The 16116-nt window shown below is 36.5% G+C and overlaps 1 protein-coding gene across 4 annotated transcripts in view; it reads right to left on the bottom strand.

Moving 5' to 3' along the window:
- Positions 1-16116, bottom strand: part of CDH12 (cadherin 12) — a 588619-nt gene that overhangs the window by 114871 nt on the left and 457632 nt on the right. For all 4 annotated transcript variants that reach the window (XM_075084230.1, XM_075084229.1, XM_075084228.1 and 1 more), the window contains one exon: positions 8208-8502. In XM_075084230.1, the coding sequence (XP_074940331.1) occupies positions 8208-8502 (295 nt within the window). The remainder of the gene's footprint in view (positions 1-8207; positions 8503-16116) is intronic.

Genomic DNA, 16116 nt, shown 5'->3' with positions numbered 1-16116 from the left:
AGATTTTTTTTTCTCTTAGCCCGTGTTAAGCCAGATTCTCACGAACACTTTTCTTATCACTCTGGGCGTTCCTCGGATTACCTCTAATTTTCCACATGGAGTTATTTCTGCACACAGAATTAAAGCCCTTAATCATATTTGGTTTAGTGACTCCCATTTGCTTAACAATCTTGAGACTATTTTGCCTTCTGTTTTGTCCTCCTTTAGGGCTGATGATGATTGATTCACACAATCCATCAGTGACTGGCTTCTTAGACCAGTTACCTTAGTACAAAATACTGTTTGTTTCTGCTTTTATTATTTTGGTTTACTCCAGAGTTATGCACAAAAACAGGGGAGAAGAACACTAGATATGCACACACCATCCATGCAAAATATCCATAAACATCCATTTTAACTTTGGCCTGTTCTCATTATCTGCAGAGGTTTTATGAGAAGATGGCTAGGTCATGATTACTTGTCATAAATGAAGAGCTGATTTGTGCTAGTGAAACCTTGCACTTGTTTCTTCTGTGAAAAATTATAAATAGAACTGAGCTTACAAGAAAAAAATAGCTCAGTGGCTGGAAAGCAACTTTAAAGAAAAATTATGTTCATAGCCATGCAAGCAGTAGCTTGAAAAGCAGCTTTTATAAAACATGTTTAATGTTTACAGTCACTCAGTGGCTGAGAACAGTAATACTTTTAAAATATGTTTAATGTTTAAAACCGCTTGGTGGCCAAAAGAACAGCTCTTGCTGAAAAGATATTTAATGTTCAGAGTCATTTTGTGGTAAGGAAAAAGCAACTTCTTGTTAATTTTTAACATTTACAGCTGATCAGTGCCTACTAAAACAACCATCAATACAACTTGTTTTATGTTTAGAGATGCTATGTGCCTGTATAAAAACAATTCCTGCTTCTTTCGATACTACACTAAAACATGCCAATACCTTTCCCTCAGAAATAGTACCACTGAAAAAAAAAAAACACACAAACCCAACAACTCTAATGCAATATATCTTAAACCTAAAGACGATTGTGCAAAGCATAAGGCAGTATCAATAATTACAAAGCTTCTTCTTAAATACTGAAAGACTTAAAACTCAGCACCATTAAAATTACCAACATATACATTTAGAGCAAACCCAAATAGCTTAATTTTAATAATGGAAATATTGGTTTGTTAACCTAACAGAAGGGTGTGCATCAAAATACTTGGGTGTGATGAAATATAAAATGTTATTTGTCTTACTCTACTGAGCCGGAGTAAAGTCAGCATGTAGGTAGGAACATAATGGCTTTATCTGCTGTGACATGATTTTTTAACTTTGCTCACTTCCAGTTAAACACAATAAAGCAGACCTTGATATACATGAAATAAGACTGAAATGCTTTGCATGAATTTGGCACTGACACTGACATTTTGGGACTGTGAAACCAGCTAGCATAAAACATTTATCCAGCATCTCACCTTTTTAACAGCAAAACCTTCTCAGACATTTTGCTGCGTGCATATTTGTAAGGTTCTGTCTGTCACAGCTTTCATTTTACATAGATTCTCCCAGCTAACAGTATTTACCAAATTTCCTCATTTTGCTGACAATTTCCAACATCCAGGGTGTATGAAATGAAACTCCCAGTGAGTATTACAATAGCCACAATCCTTTAACAAAGCAAGCCTTGATTCTCTGCATTGTTTTCTTCCTCCCTTCTGATTTAAATAGGTTTTGTATGTAAGGTTTTTCACAGTAGTTGAAGCTGTCTAGGTTGCCTAGTGATCTATCATAAGGTCAAGAAACATTTTTGTATTATAATCATTTACTGTCTACTTGTAATTTTCTCTCAAAATCTCAGTGGTTTTTTGTTTTGTATTTTTGTGCAATTCCCCTTATACATGGGAAAAAAACTCTTGACAAAAGGTTAAGCAGCCATAACCTGCCTTTCCTTTTGCTTCTTCCTTAAAACTCACCTTTCCCTACAGTGGCTATAACACTTAGTCTGATGATCAGTAAGTGCTTCTTTTCACATTTAAAACCATGAATCAAAAAAAACCAAGATCTGTAATTAACAAAGCAGTTCGAAATGAGAAACCACTGAAAAGTCAACTGTGATGGGTAAACTGCCATCTGACATAGCCCCTGGACGGAGAACTGAAAGGCAGTGATGGGACATGAATTTTTCTGAAAAGTCCTCTGTGTGACCTAGGGCACCAAGTCCAACCCAGGCAATGGATTAATTTGGTTCCTAAGCAAAGGCCTCTAAAAAAGAAAAGATAGATTAGGAGAGAACAGCCTTTTCTAAGATAACATCCACATAAAAATAGAAATAAAATGGTAGGAATAACTTGCCAGTATTTATATGAGAGATGGGTTGCCACTGGCATCTCACTTGGGTCTGAACTCATAGGTTGCCAGTAAAAGAGAATATATAAGCAGGTGACAGCTTGACAAAATGAAAGCTTGACTGCAAAGTGTTACAGGGGAATCTTAACATAACAAGTGACTGGGGATAGGGGATTTCACAGTGAGAAATACAAAGTAGGAAGCTTGGGGAAAAAATACCTTATCAGTACTTTCACAGAGGTGGGCTGTAGCTCGGTTACCTATTAACTCTTGATCTTGGAGTCACTGTGGAAAATCCTCCAGAGTTTTCATCTCAATGATCAACATTTGACAAAAAGGGAAAATGATTGATGGGAATTATTAGATAAGGAAAAGAGAATAAACAAAAATATTCAAGAACCTTTTATCTTGAATATGACCCCCATCATTGTCTTTAAGGACTCTGTAACACCAGAAAAAACATGGAGACCAGGGTAGAGATGGAGGGGCTGCAGACAGGGGCTGACAGATTATATTGCCAGTTATATCTCCATGAATGTGTGTAATACCATTCAAACATCTCTCTGGCCTCTACAGATTCCCCAAGTAGTATCTTCCACAACAGCCTGGGTACGCTTTTGGAAGTCCTTAAAAATATATCACCAGAAGCTAGGAATCTATATCAAGGGAAGGATCATTCAGTATTTGCTCCAATGCTTTATAGTCCTTCCTTTCCCTGCTCTGCTTAGTGTAAGCTTCAGGCTTACTCAAGTACCTGGTACTAAGCTGTGCCCAGCCAGAATGCAGATTCCTACCGACCAGTCCATCAGGTTAGTTTTCTACGTATTGTAGAAATACAATACATGAAACTACATAGATGGGTATATTAAACTTATGTTCCATTTGTGAATGTGTGTATATATATGCCTTTGTTAATGTTTAAATATAAGCTAATTGAGTCTTCACTTCAGAAGGAAAACTGCTGTCAGTACCATGGGAAGCAACTCCATAGCCTTATTCAAGTAGCTGCCTTGCACCATGGAGGATACCCAGTAAAAATAAACTGATACCAACTTTCTAGTATCATTGCACATTTTAGTGTTACAGTGTAGTGTTACAGATGAGGCAGTTTCAAAAGAATATTCAAGCCTAATCAGTAATACAGCTCTTTAATATTAACAGATTTCATTACTCATTAATTAATAACCAAAAAGGCAGAATAATTGCCATGGTGATCTGGAGTTTGCAGAGTTGCCCTAAGCAACAAAGAGTTAATCTAGTGGAAAGGTATGAAATGAAATTGCCTAGGAAAGAACATATGGAATCTCTATGTTATGGAATTGATAGGTTTAATACAGCCCTAGCTGGGCTGTGTATAAGCATAGAGGAATAATGGAAATACCTTAGAAAACAATTAGTATACTGTGACAGTAGAAGTTATACATTTGTCATATGTAATATATATGATCAATTAAAATCAGCATAGTCAGTGGAAGAAATGCATGAGAAATGTAGATATATTTCTGTGCACATTTTTATTTATAAATTTATAAAATTATGTGATAAGATCTTCTGTTCAAGGTGTGTTTAATACTGGTATGCCTCTACTCTTAGTCATCTGGACTGATAGCTTTAATAAGGGGATAACCTTGCTTTAAACTCATCATATATTTGCATGCTTACGTGAGCTATATTGCAACAGAAGCTGGCACAGCTGCCAGAAGCAACAACACAACCGATTAAATTATACTTAAGGGCAATGTACTTTTCTAATACTAATTTAAAAATAGGGAAATTTTAGCCATCTTTTCAGTCCTCATCCATAAGTTTCCATTTCTTGTTTCTTCTACATTTCGGAACTCCTATTAAATCAAGACAATATTTTCAAATAAAGATATTGATAAAACCAGTCCAATATCAGAAAAAATATATTAGGAATCCAGCCTTTAAGCTTTTATAAGTCTCTTATTGGGCCTAGGATAACAGCATAGCAATCTCTGTTCTTAAAATATTAGTTCTGCATTGTAATCTGACTCCATCTGCTGAGTTTCTCTGCAGGGAATTTCATATCATTGCCCTTTCCAAAATAAATTCTTCACCATAAAGTATTCTGCACCCTATTTATAATGTAAGCAATACACTGTCCGTTTTGGCGGTACCAGTATTCTTCCGCAGCAATACAAAAGCTGTGCACACTTAGAAAGTATCAGAAATAGTGGAAGTCACAGATGGGTACGGTAGCCTGCATGTTACACCAGTCAGTAACCAAGGGGCTTTTCAAGATAATATCTTTTTTATTTATATCTGTGATTGACTGTCTTCTCCATCATACAAGAGCAGATTACAGTGCATGTATGGAAGGAGGAAGGCTAGATGTCTATTCAAGCCTCTAGCATAAAACAAATAAGCGCCCTAGTTTGTAGTGGGCTTACATTAGAGTTTTAGAGCCCAGCAAACATCCTCCTTACACTTCTTAGTAAAAGGCATATGAAGGAATTTGGCTACAATAAAATATGCACCACTAAGTAAAAATGGCAATTCTAATATTATCTAAAATTTTCTAAAACTTTAATAGAACCTCAAAGTGAATTTGAAGGGAAAAAATAAATTTCCACATAAAGCATGCATGGAAAATAACACAACAAAGTTCTCAGAAAATCTACCATGAAAAATCTACCATCAGATATGTCTAAATCATACCTATGTGCAGAAAACCACTTTTTGAGGATCCTATAAATTTCCATATTTTTGTACCTTTTCCAGTAAGAAATCATCACAGTCCAACTTCACTGTTGACGTGGAGTTTTATTATAACTCTGTGAGTGGAACTCTGAATCTGAGGATGAATACTATGGCATTTTTTCAATCACCAAAGCTTCAGCAACTGCAATTAGTACAAAGCTCAGAGATGTTACAAAACTGAGAACAATGCAGCCATGAAAATTTCTAAAATGTACATAAGAGGGCTGATGGACATTTTTCTTCTCAAGACTTCTCAGCCCCATGCATTCTTCTCCTGGCTGCAGACTGTGGTACCTCAAAAGTGTTTTATACAATTCACTTTATTTCATTGTCCAAATGGAATATAAACTCTGTGTTTATGAATTGGGTATTAAGTCTTGAGGATTTTATTAGCTAATTCTCTACCTCTATGTTCCCCTTTCAACATGAACTCTGGCATCCCTATATTGCTCCTTATTACCAAAAACCTTAGGATAAACTACCAAACTGAGTAAAACTTTGCATGCAAGTGTCATGCAACAATAAAAGACAGCAAGTCACTAGCCACAAAAAGCTTGTCAGCCTCATAGAAATGACTAGTAAGGGGGAAAAAATGTCATGTGGTAGTGCATTTCCCACAAGGGCAACAGTGTGCATGAGTGCAGTCCATAATAAATAGTGTTTCAAAAATATAGTAAATAAAGTTTAGGACATTTGGGAATTGAAAACTGGCAACTAGAAAATGAAAGTGTAAAAAAATAGATAAGAGGAAAAGTTTATCAGGGGTTTTGCTTAACCCAAGACAACCATATGCTGCACCAGCTAAAAAAAATCAGAGTGATTTTCAATGTCAGCCTCAGGCAGTGGTAGGTCTAGGCATCTCTACAGGCACAACTAAATGGTACTGATGATAGGGAGCAGGAGTTTTAGATCCTCTGAGAAATCTATGCTTGCATAAGGTAGCAAAAGCATGGATAAGAGAGAGCAAGTGAGTGGAGAGACCTACATCAGAGAAGGCACCATCTCCTGGCACATCACAGGCAACAGAAGGCATTTCTGGATATTTTTGCTGCAAGACAGCCCAACAGCAAAAATTGTTATCTGCTTTAGTAACCACTAATTGGAGTTTCGGCCTCCATTTAGAGCACTATTTCCTTGCCTTGTCTTTTCTGATCAATTTTTATCCATCTTTTATTTTTCTTATAAAGGAAAATAAAACCTGTTATGCCTAAATCTTTTAGAGGTAGTGAATGTGACTGAATAAAGTGAAGATCAAGAGGATACATTTTTGCCACGCCATCTACTGTTGTTTTTCCAAAGGAGAATAAATTGAAAAGCATTTCTTTTAAAATGCTGTATACATGACACACTATACTCAGTTGCATCTCATTTAGTCATGCAACTCCCAGTCAATGTAAAAGCCACAATGCATGGCACACCTTGAAGAGTTTCCCATGAAATAAAACCACAGTTAGCATTTTGTTTGCTTCTGCATACATGTATTTATGAAAATAAGAAAGGAAGATGGAGGGAGAGGAACAGAGTGAGAGAATGACTGTGTGCACTGCATCCCACTGTGTAAACAGCATTATTCATTATTATTTTGCTCATTTCTCTCTGATCAAGTCTTAAAAACATTTTAACAACTAACCATACATTCACTGGTGAGAAAATTTTATTCTGAACTTGCCACAGAAATAGACTTGAAAATATAGCAAACGTTTTCCATCTATATATAATATAACTGTCTACAGGGGCAACAACAACAGTGCACTGATATAGCGAATATATAGACGAACCTCTGTGGTGACTGTAGTGAACTGGTCTCTACATATGTATGAAATTATCATGATCATGTCTACTCGTATCACATTTTATCACATTCTACCACCCTTTATAAAAAAATTTAAATACTAGCTCACTAATTCCATATAGCAACTTGTGTAGGTAGCTAGTTGCCTCCTGATTGCCTTCAAAACACCATCATCTGAGCTGCATAGCTGAAGGGGCAAAAGGACCCCTCTGCACATTTCAGAGTCAGAACACTCCCAGAACTGTTAGCAGCTACAGGGAGTATTACATGGCTAGTACTGGCTTGTGAAGTACTGGGGAAAGACGGCTTAGGAGAGAAAACAGCAATAAGCTGAAAATAGTGCTGGGAAGTTAAAGGCCTCCCAGCCCAGAATGAATTAATTTCTGGTGCCCACAGGGAAGCCCGAATTGCCATCTGGCAGCAGGACACAAGCAGTGTGCTTGTGTCGCAAACACACTGCTCAGGGCCACTGCAGAATCAGCCACCAGGCAGAGACCTGAAGGGTCCGTTTAGTCTATTCTCCTCCTACACAGCTTGATCAATGCTCTTTATGTCTTTCCTGGCAAATATCTATTCTATTGTGAAAATTCTTCAAACAAAAACCTGTTCCGGTGCTTCAGTATCCTTACCAGAGTCCACCTTGCTTTGGAGAGGAAATTATTTTCTCCCGTGTACACTAGCTTTTTGAAAACTTGTGGTTTCCAGTCAGTCTTCTCTTTTTTGTGACTTAAGAATCCAATGCCATCAATATTTTCTTGGACATTAGGTTTTGAGACCTTGCACCAGACTTGCTGATTCTCTCTGACTCCCGTTCTTGCATTGGGGAGAGCCAAGTGAGGGCAATCTTTACTTTCAGCACCCACAGTGTAGCAGGACTTGGCTAAAGAATTGTTCCCTAATTCATAACTAGGGGTTCACACAAGTGCCGTAGGGGTTTCAGAGCCACAAAGTCAAGAACAGTAAATGGTAAGATGCTGTTGTACCATCTAATTCTGTACAGAAAACAGTCAACGTTAACTAGGATGACAGGGGAATGAACTTCATCACGTGAAATAAGAAGTTCAGGGGTACACAGAACCCCTGAACTTTAGTATATCTGCCTTGAATATCTATTTTTCTCTCCCTGCCCTCAGAGTCCTAAAGTCACAAGAACTCATCTGCAGGAGAATGAATTTCTAAATAAGCAAATAAAGGTAAACCAAAACTGTAATCTGTATATTTCTAAGCACAGAGCAAGACATTTCTAATAATAAGTTTTAGAATCTATATTTTTATTTCAGCCTTCTTTTTCTTTCCTCAGCAGGAAAAGCACATTGAAACAATTAACTAATCTACAATTAGTTATCAAGTGTTTAAAGCTTCTTACTCACCCACTGGAGACATTTCTGGGACACTGGCAACATAAGGCCCATCGAGGAACTTTGGCTCATTATCATTAATGTCCTGCACTTTGATGATGAACTCTGATTCAGGCTCTAGTGGTTTCTTGGTGTCAACATCCACAGCCTGAGCCCGGAGCGTGTAGAAAGGTTTTTCTTCTCGATCTAGGCTCCTTATGGCATGAATGTCTCCTGTGGTCTCATCAATGGTAAAAACCGTGCCGGCACCATCTCCTGACAGGGTATATTTAACAGTGCCCACTCCCTTGTCCAAGTCAGAATGAAGCTTGAGAACAAAAAGGAAAAAAAGAAAAAGGAGGGAAAGAACATTAATGGTCTTTTCTAGGCTAGAAGGCAATATTTTTTCCCCTTATGTAATAAAAGATGTTAGAGGAACCAATTTCATAAGTCCTTAACTACCTCTAAGTGCATGGAAAAAATATGGGTAGCATGTTATCTAACATTTTTACTCCCATCTAGTACTCAGCACAGAGAGCATTTCAAAATTCCACCTGCTTTCTCCCGTGGATATTGTTCACTACTAAAACTGCAATGAAACAGGGCTTCAGATTTGTTATAAACTGAAATTTAAGACCAAGGATGGAAAACCACAAATAACCATGTCAAACAAACATGAGATGATATGAGAGAGGGTCAAAAGCTTTCACAGGCATTTGGCTTTCAGAGAAGTAGAAGGGAACTATCTAATTTTCATTTCGTACACAAGAGCTTGATGGAATCCTAAACTCAAAGTCAAACCTGGCTTAAAACAGACAATATACACCTCTTAATTACAGTAAATGCTAAACAGAACTAAAAATACTACCTCTTTTACACAAATATTTGATTGTTTGCTTCTGTCCTTCCTGAGGTAGTCACACTGTGGACAGTATGGACTTAGGAGTTCTCTTGCTCACTGAAAGAATACAGAACTCAATATTTTCTGCTTGAACTCAATATTTTCTGCTTTAACTCAATTATTTCTGCCTTAAATACCCATATACACCTTTTCCAGGCTCAGGATGTTAGTATGCTAAATCTCTATTTCTAATTTGAAAAACACCTGAATACAAGTTCTTTAACGTTTTTGTCCATTTGATCAGTGTCTATGTTACTATAATATGTTCTTAAACACTATTTCAAATGCAAGAATTTTTGAAATTAGAACACAGTATGATAAATTTCTTTCTCAGTCGATTTTATCTGTTTCATCATTATCCTTTAAATACATCTAAAAGTTTTGAATCGATACTCAAGGTTACATCGCTGATGCTGAAATAGCTTTTAAAATATTTGCCCTCTTGTCCCATCTAATGAGGACTAAAGAGATCTACTATAATGGACAAGGCTGGAATGGAGTTTTCAAGAGTGAATTCCCTTAAGCAGTATACTAAAGCGATTATGGATATAAGCTTTATTTACATGATGTACTGCCCAAGGTGAAACACAGTAGAGGAAACATGGGACATGAAAGGAGATTATGTAGAAAATGAATTACCGAGAAACTAAATGGTTTCGGTAATGGGGCAAGAAGCTAAGCTACAGAGAAAGAAGTGAAGGCAATTATTAACATTTATAGCTATTGCCCTGAAATTGAAAACAGGTCCTTGTGACTGTGGAAGAGGTCATGGTTTGTGGGACAGAGCGAATATGAACATAGTCTCTTCTTTATCTACTTTTTCATCCCATCATTCCTGTTCAGTGAATACAGTAGATTCTGATCTTTCATCTAGGTGCCCCCTGTATGATATTTAAAATTATCCCCCCAGTCCAAATGAAAGCATTTTGCTTCTTGAGCACTGGTTCACTGTGGAAAGATTCAAAGGAAGTTAATTCTTTTCCTCCTGGGGTGTTAAATATTTCCTTGCTTGCAAAATGAAATGATAATGCAGCCTGAGATAATTAACGTCTATTTCTTCCTCATCATTTTAATCTAAGTGGCTCACAAGGTTCCTGCTGTTCCATTATACCTTGCTCAGTTAAAACTTAGTATTTTCCTTCCATTATCATATAGAGGCTTAGACACACATGGAGTAAAAATAAAAATCAAAACGATTATGAGAAAGCTCAAAGAAAAAATGTTAGAACTTTATAGAAGGAATCACACCATTTTCTTACTTGTGTCCCTGTATTAAATATGTGTGGACTTTATTGTGAAGTCTACCTTGTTCCATACTCCTGGAAGTAAGAATAACACAGAGAAAAAGAATGTGGATTCGAAACAGGGATTTGTAAACAGGGAAGTGTGCCAAGAATATTGCCTCTACTCCCATCTCCTGTCAGCAGATTTGGCACTAAAGCTGAGATGGTTGAGTGCCTTTCTGATTGGCCACTGAAAGTTTTATATTCAACTAGTAACAAATCAGGCTGCATCGTATGTGTTATCCAAGCGCTTGGATTATACTAGAGAGAAATAATTATAGTTGTGTCCCCTAGCTGGGGAAAGAGTTAAAACATATAACAAGAAAAAAATCAAAACAAGGGCTCCTGAGAGAAAGGAAGAGTGAAATACAAAGACAAACACAAGCATAGCTTTTAACAAATGTATTGGAGCAAAATAACTTTATAACTGACAGCATTGGCAATTCTACAGTTATAGATGTGTTTACTATGCTTCACAAATATCACTCAGCTAGCATAACCTAGGAACCATTCAACCGACTTAAGCAGAGTAGTATAATGCTTTGCATTAGCTGGGATCTGTCACACTGTATCTATTCATCAAATCATGCTGATCTGCTGATTTTGATATATGCTTCTTAGATGCCAATGCTGGACAATGAGTAAATGCATGCTTATCTGTAACCCAGATTGAGCTATGCAATATGTGGGGCAATTCAACATTACAAAGTGTCTAATTACTGTGTAAGAATACAGAATTAATTTAATTTAAAATGAACTAAATTCTGCAACAATAAAAGGCATGTGATACTGAGATTCAGATGCAAGGATGGAGAGAGAGGAACTAGCATTGTTTGGACTTGCACAACACTAGAAAATAATCCTGACTTTCAATGCCTGAAATTTTCCAGAAAGCAATTTAGCCTAAAGAGTGAGTGCTTGCTAGTGTGCCTCTGATTTATGTGTTACAAGCTGTATTGCACTGGAAGAAAAGACATTTATTTTTTTGTGCTGAAAAACATAGAGAAGATTTGTGAGAGACTAGTTTTTCTGACACTGTGTCCAGCAGTAGTTTTGGTTTTGTATCCTGTTTCTCCTTCTTGTTAGTACTTATTTTCTAATTCTTGCTCTCTGCTACTTGAGCAAAACTGCAGGGCAAGAGAACAATTGCTCAAAACTTACGTAAATGCCCGCAATGTGTTTACATTTCAGAATTGAATTTACTGCAACAGGGTGCTGCAAAAGATTTTATTCACATGGATTTTTCTTACTGTTATGTTTTTCTGTAAACCCTGAATATTAAAAATGCCACAAAAGTTTGGAAATGCAAGGGATTCATTTCTACTTTTGCTCAAATCTGCACTGTTATTCTCATTACCTAACACAGACATTAGTGTCAGATCTTTGGGCAAATCTGCCCCAAGTGTAAAAGTAATGATTTCTTGCAGCAAATTCTTTTCGTGCAGAAAATCATGAATATTTTTCTGTGATGGCAGATAAAGACATATCATCCCATAATTCTTGCTAATGTGTGCAAACAATAACACATATGGCAGAGGCAATGACTGATAAAAAATCAATTACGAATAACAAGATGGAGACTATTGTGAAATATATTGCGTAAATCTATCCAGAAAGTATGACAATGTTCTTGAATCCTATCCAATACCAGATGCCAGACTGAGTCAGTCTACAAGTCCACGGGATCTAGCAATCTGCTGCCTGTAACTAACTGAAAGAGAGTTTGCTTCGGAGAGGATGAAAAAGTTGATAAAAACTTGCTACAGCACATCTGGGAGAAATTATTTATTCAGTTCGTCAGGCAGTTATGTCCAACTCTTAACAAGCATTCCTATTTTAGCAATAAATTAAGACATTGCTGCTTCAATAACTCAGTGTTATTAACTCCTTGTAACTCCTAGAATTCATACACCTGCACAAATTATTTGATATTTTATATGAAACCACATGAAAGATCAAGAAATGTATTAGCTGATGTACTTCAAGAACTGCTGTATACTGCTAGCTAAATTCAACATGGCAACTGTACATCTCTTAAACACTTCAGTGGCTTGCAATAATGAACTTACAATTATTTTGAAAGTCTAATTTATAAATTCTCAGACATAGGTAACGAAATCAGAAGCAAAAGCAGCTTATTAAATTGCAAGCTAGTCTAGTCTTAAAATGAAGTAATCTTTATCCTCACAGAACACACACGAACAAGGCATATGACGTTCACTAGGATTGCTGTGATCTTAATTCCACACCAATACAGACATTGAAAAGTCGTTTTATGAATTTATTGATTCCTTTTCTTAATTTCCTATCCATCTACAATACAAAAAAAAAGGTAGAGAAAGAAAAGAGGAGGAAGTAAAATAGTTTTAAATGTCAAGGAATGTTTAATATCCCTAAATGGATATATTCACCATGTGATATACTTTGAGATTCTAAGTCTTATTCCATTGTCAATTTCACAGGCTGAAAAAAAATTCACTGTTCAATTTATTTATTGCTAGTAGACCAATATAAATGCTATGTTGCGGTGCTATCTGGACTGAAAACATTGCTAAATGTTCCAAGATATTAACCCTTCCTTGCATGCACAATGGTACTATCCATCCCATATCAGTACCTTTACATCATTTTTCATCATGAAATATATTTTAGGACCTTATTCCATTATTTTCTCTGCCTGTATCTACTGCCAAGTACCTCAATTTGCTCTGTAGCCACCAGCTCTCCCCCCCTACCTCCCCATCCCCTGCCCTCTCCTGAGTAAGATGCATATTGAAAACTTTTTGAGAAGTCAAAATAGCCAGTCAGCTCCAGTATTACCTAGGACTGCAAACACAGAATGATGTCCTAAACTGAGGAAAGGAAAAAAGGTCTTTGTTGTATGGAAGACATAGATGCAAGCAGAGCTGTTTTGGCTATCCTCTACTGCAAAAGCCTATATGTTGCAGTAGGGATGCCCACTACAGGAGAGGAGGGTGTAAATGTGCACAGAGAAACCTCTGATACTAACCATATAAGACTTTCTGTTTGGAACATTGCCCTTTCTTTTAAAAGACACTTATTCTACACATATTTTCAATTGGCAAGAACTCTATGGTCTACAGAGATTGCATAATTCCTTTTAAAAACTGATAATTATAGTCTAATGTACTGCTTTTATATGTACATTTTTTTACTTCCCTCTAAAAATATATAAATGTTGAAATTTTTCCCAGGATAAAAAGAGGTGGTGAAGGCGTCAGAGACTTTAATTCGGGAAATCGAGTAGTAAAAACAACAATGCAATTGCTGCTAATCAAATCCAATCACATATTGTTTCTTTTCTCCCCCTCCATTACACCCACTTCCCCCCCCAACTCCTCTCCAGAGCATGTTTAGGGACAATGCAAAATTGGTTCACACACATTCAGTGCAAATGTTTCTTGATCCTAAAAATTTGGATTACCTAGGGCATCTTCTGAATACTCAGTTAACATGCATTAATCAGGCAAGACTGTGGGCTAAAGCTTGTGTTGGGAAGAGTTAGAACACTACTGCAAAATGGGTCAGATGAACAACAATCGGCAAAATAAGCATATGGAAAGAAGTAGCAACTAAAATCACAGAACCATAGAATCCTTTAGGTTGGAAAAGGCCTTTAACATCATGGAGTCCAACCACAAAATGATGAGATAGAAGATTAACAAAAAAAAAAGAAAATAATTGTTTTTTAAAGGTCATTTGGAAAAGATAGTTTTGTTTCCTTTTAAGACTGAATATTATCTGCAATAGGAAGGGATATCTCTGTTCTAGCTTTGTACAGGGCCTTTTACAAGAGACCCCATCCATGACTAGGCTTTCTTAGTGCTATGAGAATTTTAAAAAATAATTTTAAAGGTCAATTAAAGGATGCGTATATATATATAATGAATATATATATATAAAGAGGAAGAAAAAAATAGTTATTTGAACTAACAAGCTGTGCATATCATATCACCATGACCAATTTTCTTAGAGATGTATTGCTATGGCTTTTCTTCCTAAGTTTAGTAAAATCTCTACTTCCAAGAATTGGCATCCTTCTGTTTAATTTTTATAAAAATGGTAATAGACAACATTGTTCTGCATTTTGAAGTATCTTTTGTACACTTTCCAAATTAGATTAGAATACTTTCTTTATCAAAAGGAATTAAATAAAAAGGTTTTCTACTCTTTTTCTAATGATTAGTGTTTGGCAAATAAAGCTGAGCTTTACTTAAATTAAAACACTGATTATCCAATTAAATAAAACATTATCTCCTTCTGTCATGGGGATTTAGTTTAAGCACACTAAGTCAGACCAGACTTTTCCAATAATGAGTGTGGTTGCCAGTTAGTAATATGATGGCAAATAAGTCATTAGCAAGGAATAAAAACAGTCCCTGACCCAGTCAGTTCAAATGAATCCTCATCCCTATCAACATTACTGACTTGAGGGGTCAGGGACTGTTATTTTTCTAATTCTTCTCTACAAGAGTATTTTTGTTGCATTATGTGGAATTCAGTAATTACAGTTGTAAAAGCACACTCCAAAATATTTTTTTCTTTCCTGAAATGCAATTACCCATAGACAGAAAAAAAAATTGCTAAATGAAAAAATTATGCACTAGGATATTACTGAAATAATAAAAATATAATAATAAGAATAAAAATATAATAATAATAATTTCACATTAAAACTTGATTAGACAAGTAATTATATATGTAAGTTACAAGTTGCATGTATTTCTGATGATGACTTTTATATCACCATTTCAGGTAGAACTGATGCATATAGAAACACCGTGTCCTGGTCCTCTGTCTTAAACTTTAATGTAAGAATCAATATTGGAAGTAATTTTTAAAATTAAATTATTCTTACTGAACTCATATAACTCTATATTACAATAATCTTTACGAATGTATGATGATAGTTTTAAGACCACAGTTATGTTGAATTCCATTTGAGAGAAACATTCTACAGAATGGTAACAGCTGATAGGACCATGAATCTGCTGAGACCTCTAGGTATTACCACAGTAAAATTACAACATAATCACTAGTTCCAACAACAAATTCCAGTATTGGCCATTATACAACAACAGAAGTCAAAATTTGAGGAAAATTATCAACTCCCAATTTCCTCTTTCTCCAATGCTGGTTTGCTAGGGGCTGAAGAGGTCCATCTGTTAGAGAAGGGGAAGAACACCTTCAGTCATAGGCTTGCCAAGCTGGTGAAAAGGGCTTTAAACTAAAGTTCCTGGGGAAGGGCAACCTTAATCCATCCCACTCCTACCAGTTTGATGCCAGTGCCATCAATAGATGCTCAGAGCCTGGAGAAGGATCACAGGTCAGCAGGAGAGCACTTAAAGAGCAGCACAAAGGAATTCCAGACACTCCAGCCAGTAAGTCAGCTTCATCGGGGGCCCAACTTAGATGCCTCTATGCAAGAGCACATAGCATGGGGAATAAACAAGAGGAGTTAGAGATGTGCGCATGCCTACAGGGCTTTGATCTTATTGGCATCACAGAGACTTGGTGGGATGGCTTCTGTGACTGGAGTGTCGGAATGGAAGGATACAGGCTCTTTAGGAAGGATGGGCAGGGGATACAAGGAGGGGGTGTCACCCTCTATGTCAGTGACCAGTTAGAGTGCATGGAGTTCCACCTGGGGATGGATGAGGAGCTGACCAAGAGCTTATGGGACAGGATTAAAGGGAGGGCAGGGACAGCTGACATTATAGTAGGGTTTGCTGCAGGT

The sequence above is a fragment of the Phalacrocorax aristotelis genome, chromosome 2, assembly GCF_949628215.1.
Source record: "Phalacrocorax aristotelis chromosome 2, bGulAri2.1, whole genome shotgun sequence".
Lineage (NCBI taxonomy): Eukaryota > Metazoa > Chordata > Aves > Suliformes > Phalacrocoracidae > Phalacrocorax > Phalacrocorax aristotelis.
Note: the sequence above shows the minus strand (reverse complement) of the source record. Positions and strands in the feature narration are given on the sequence as shown.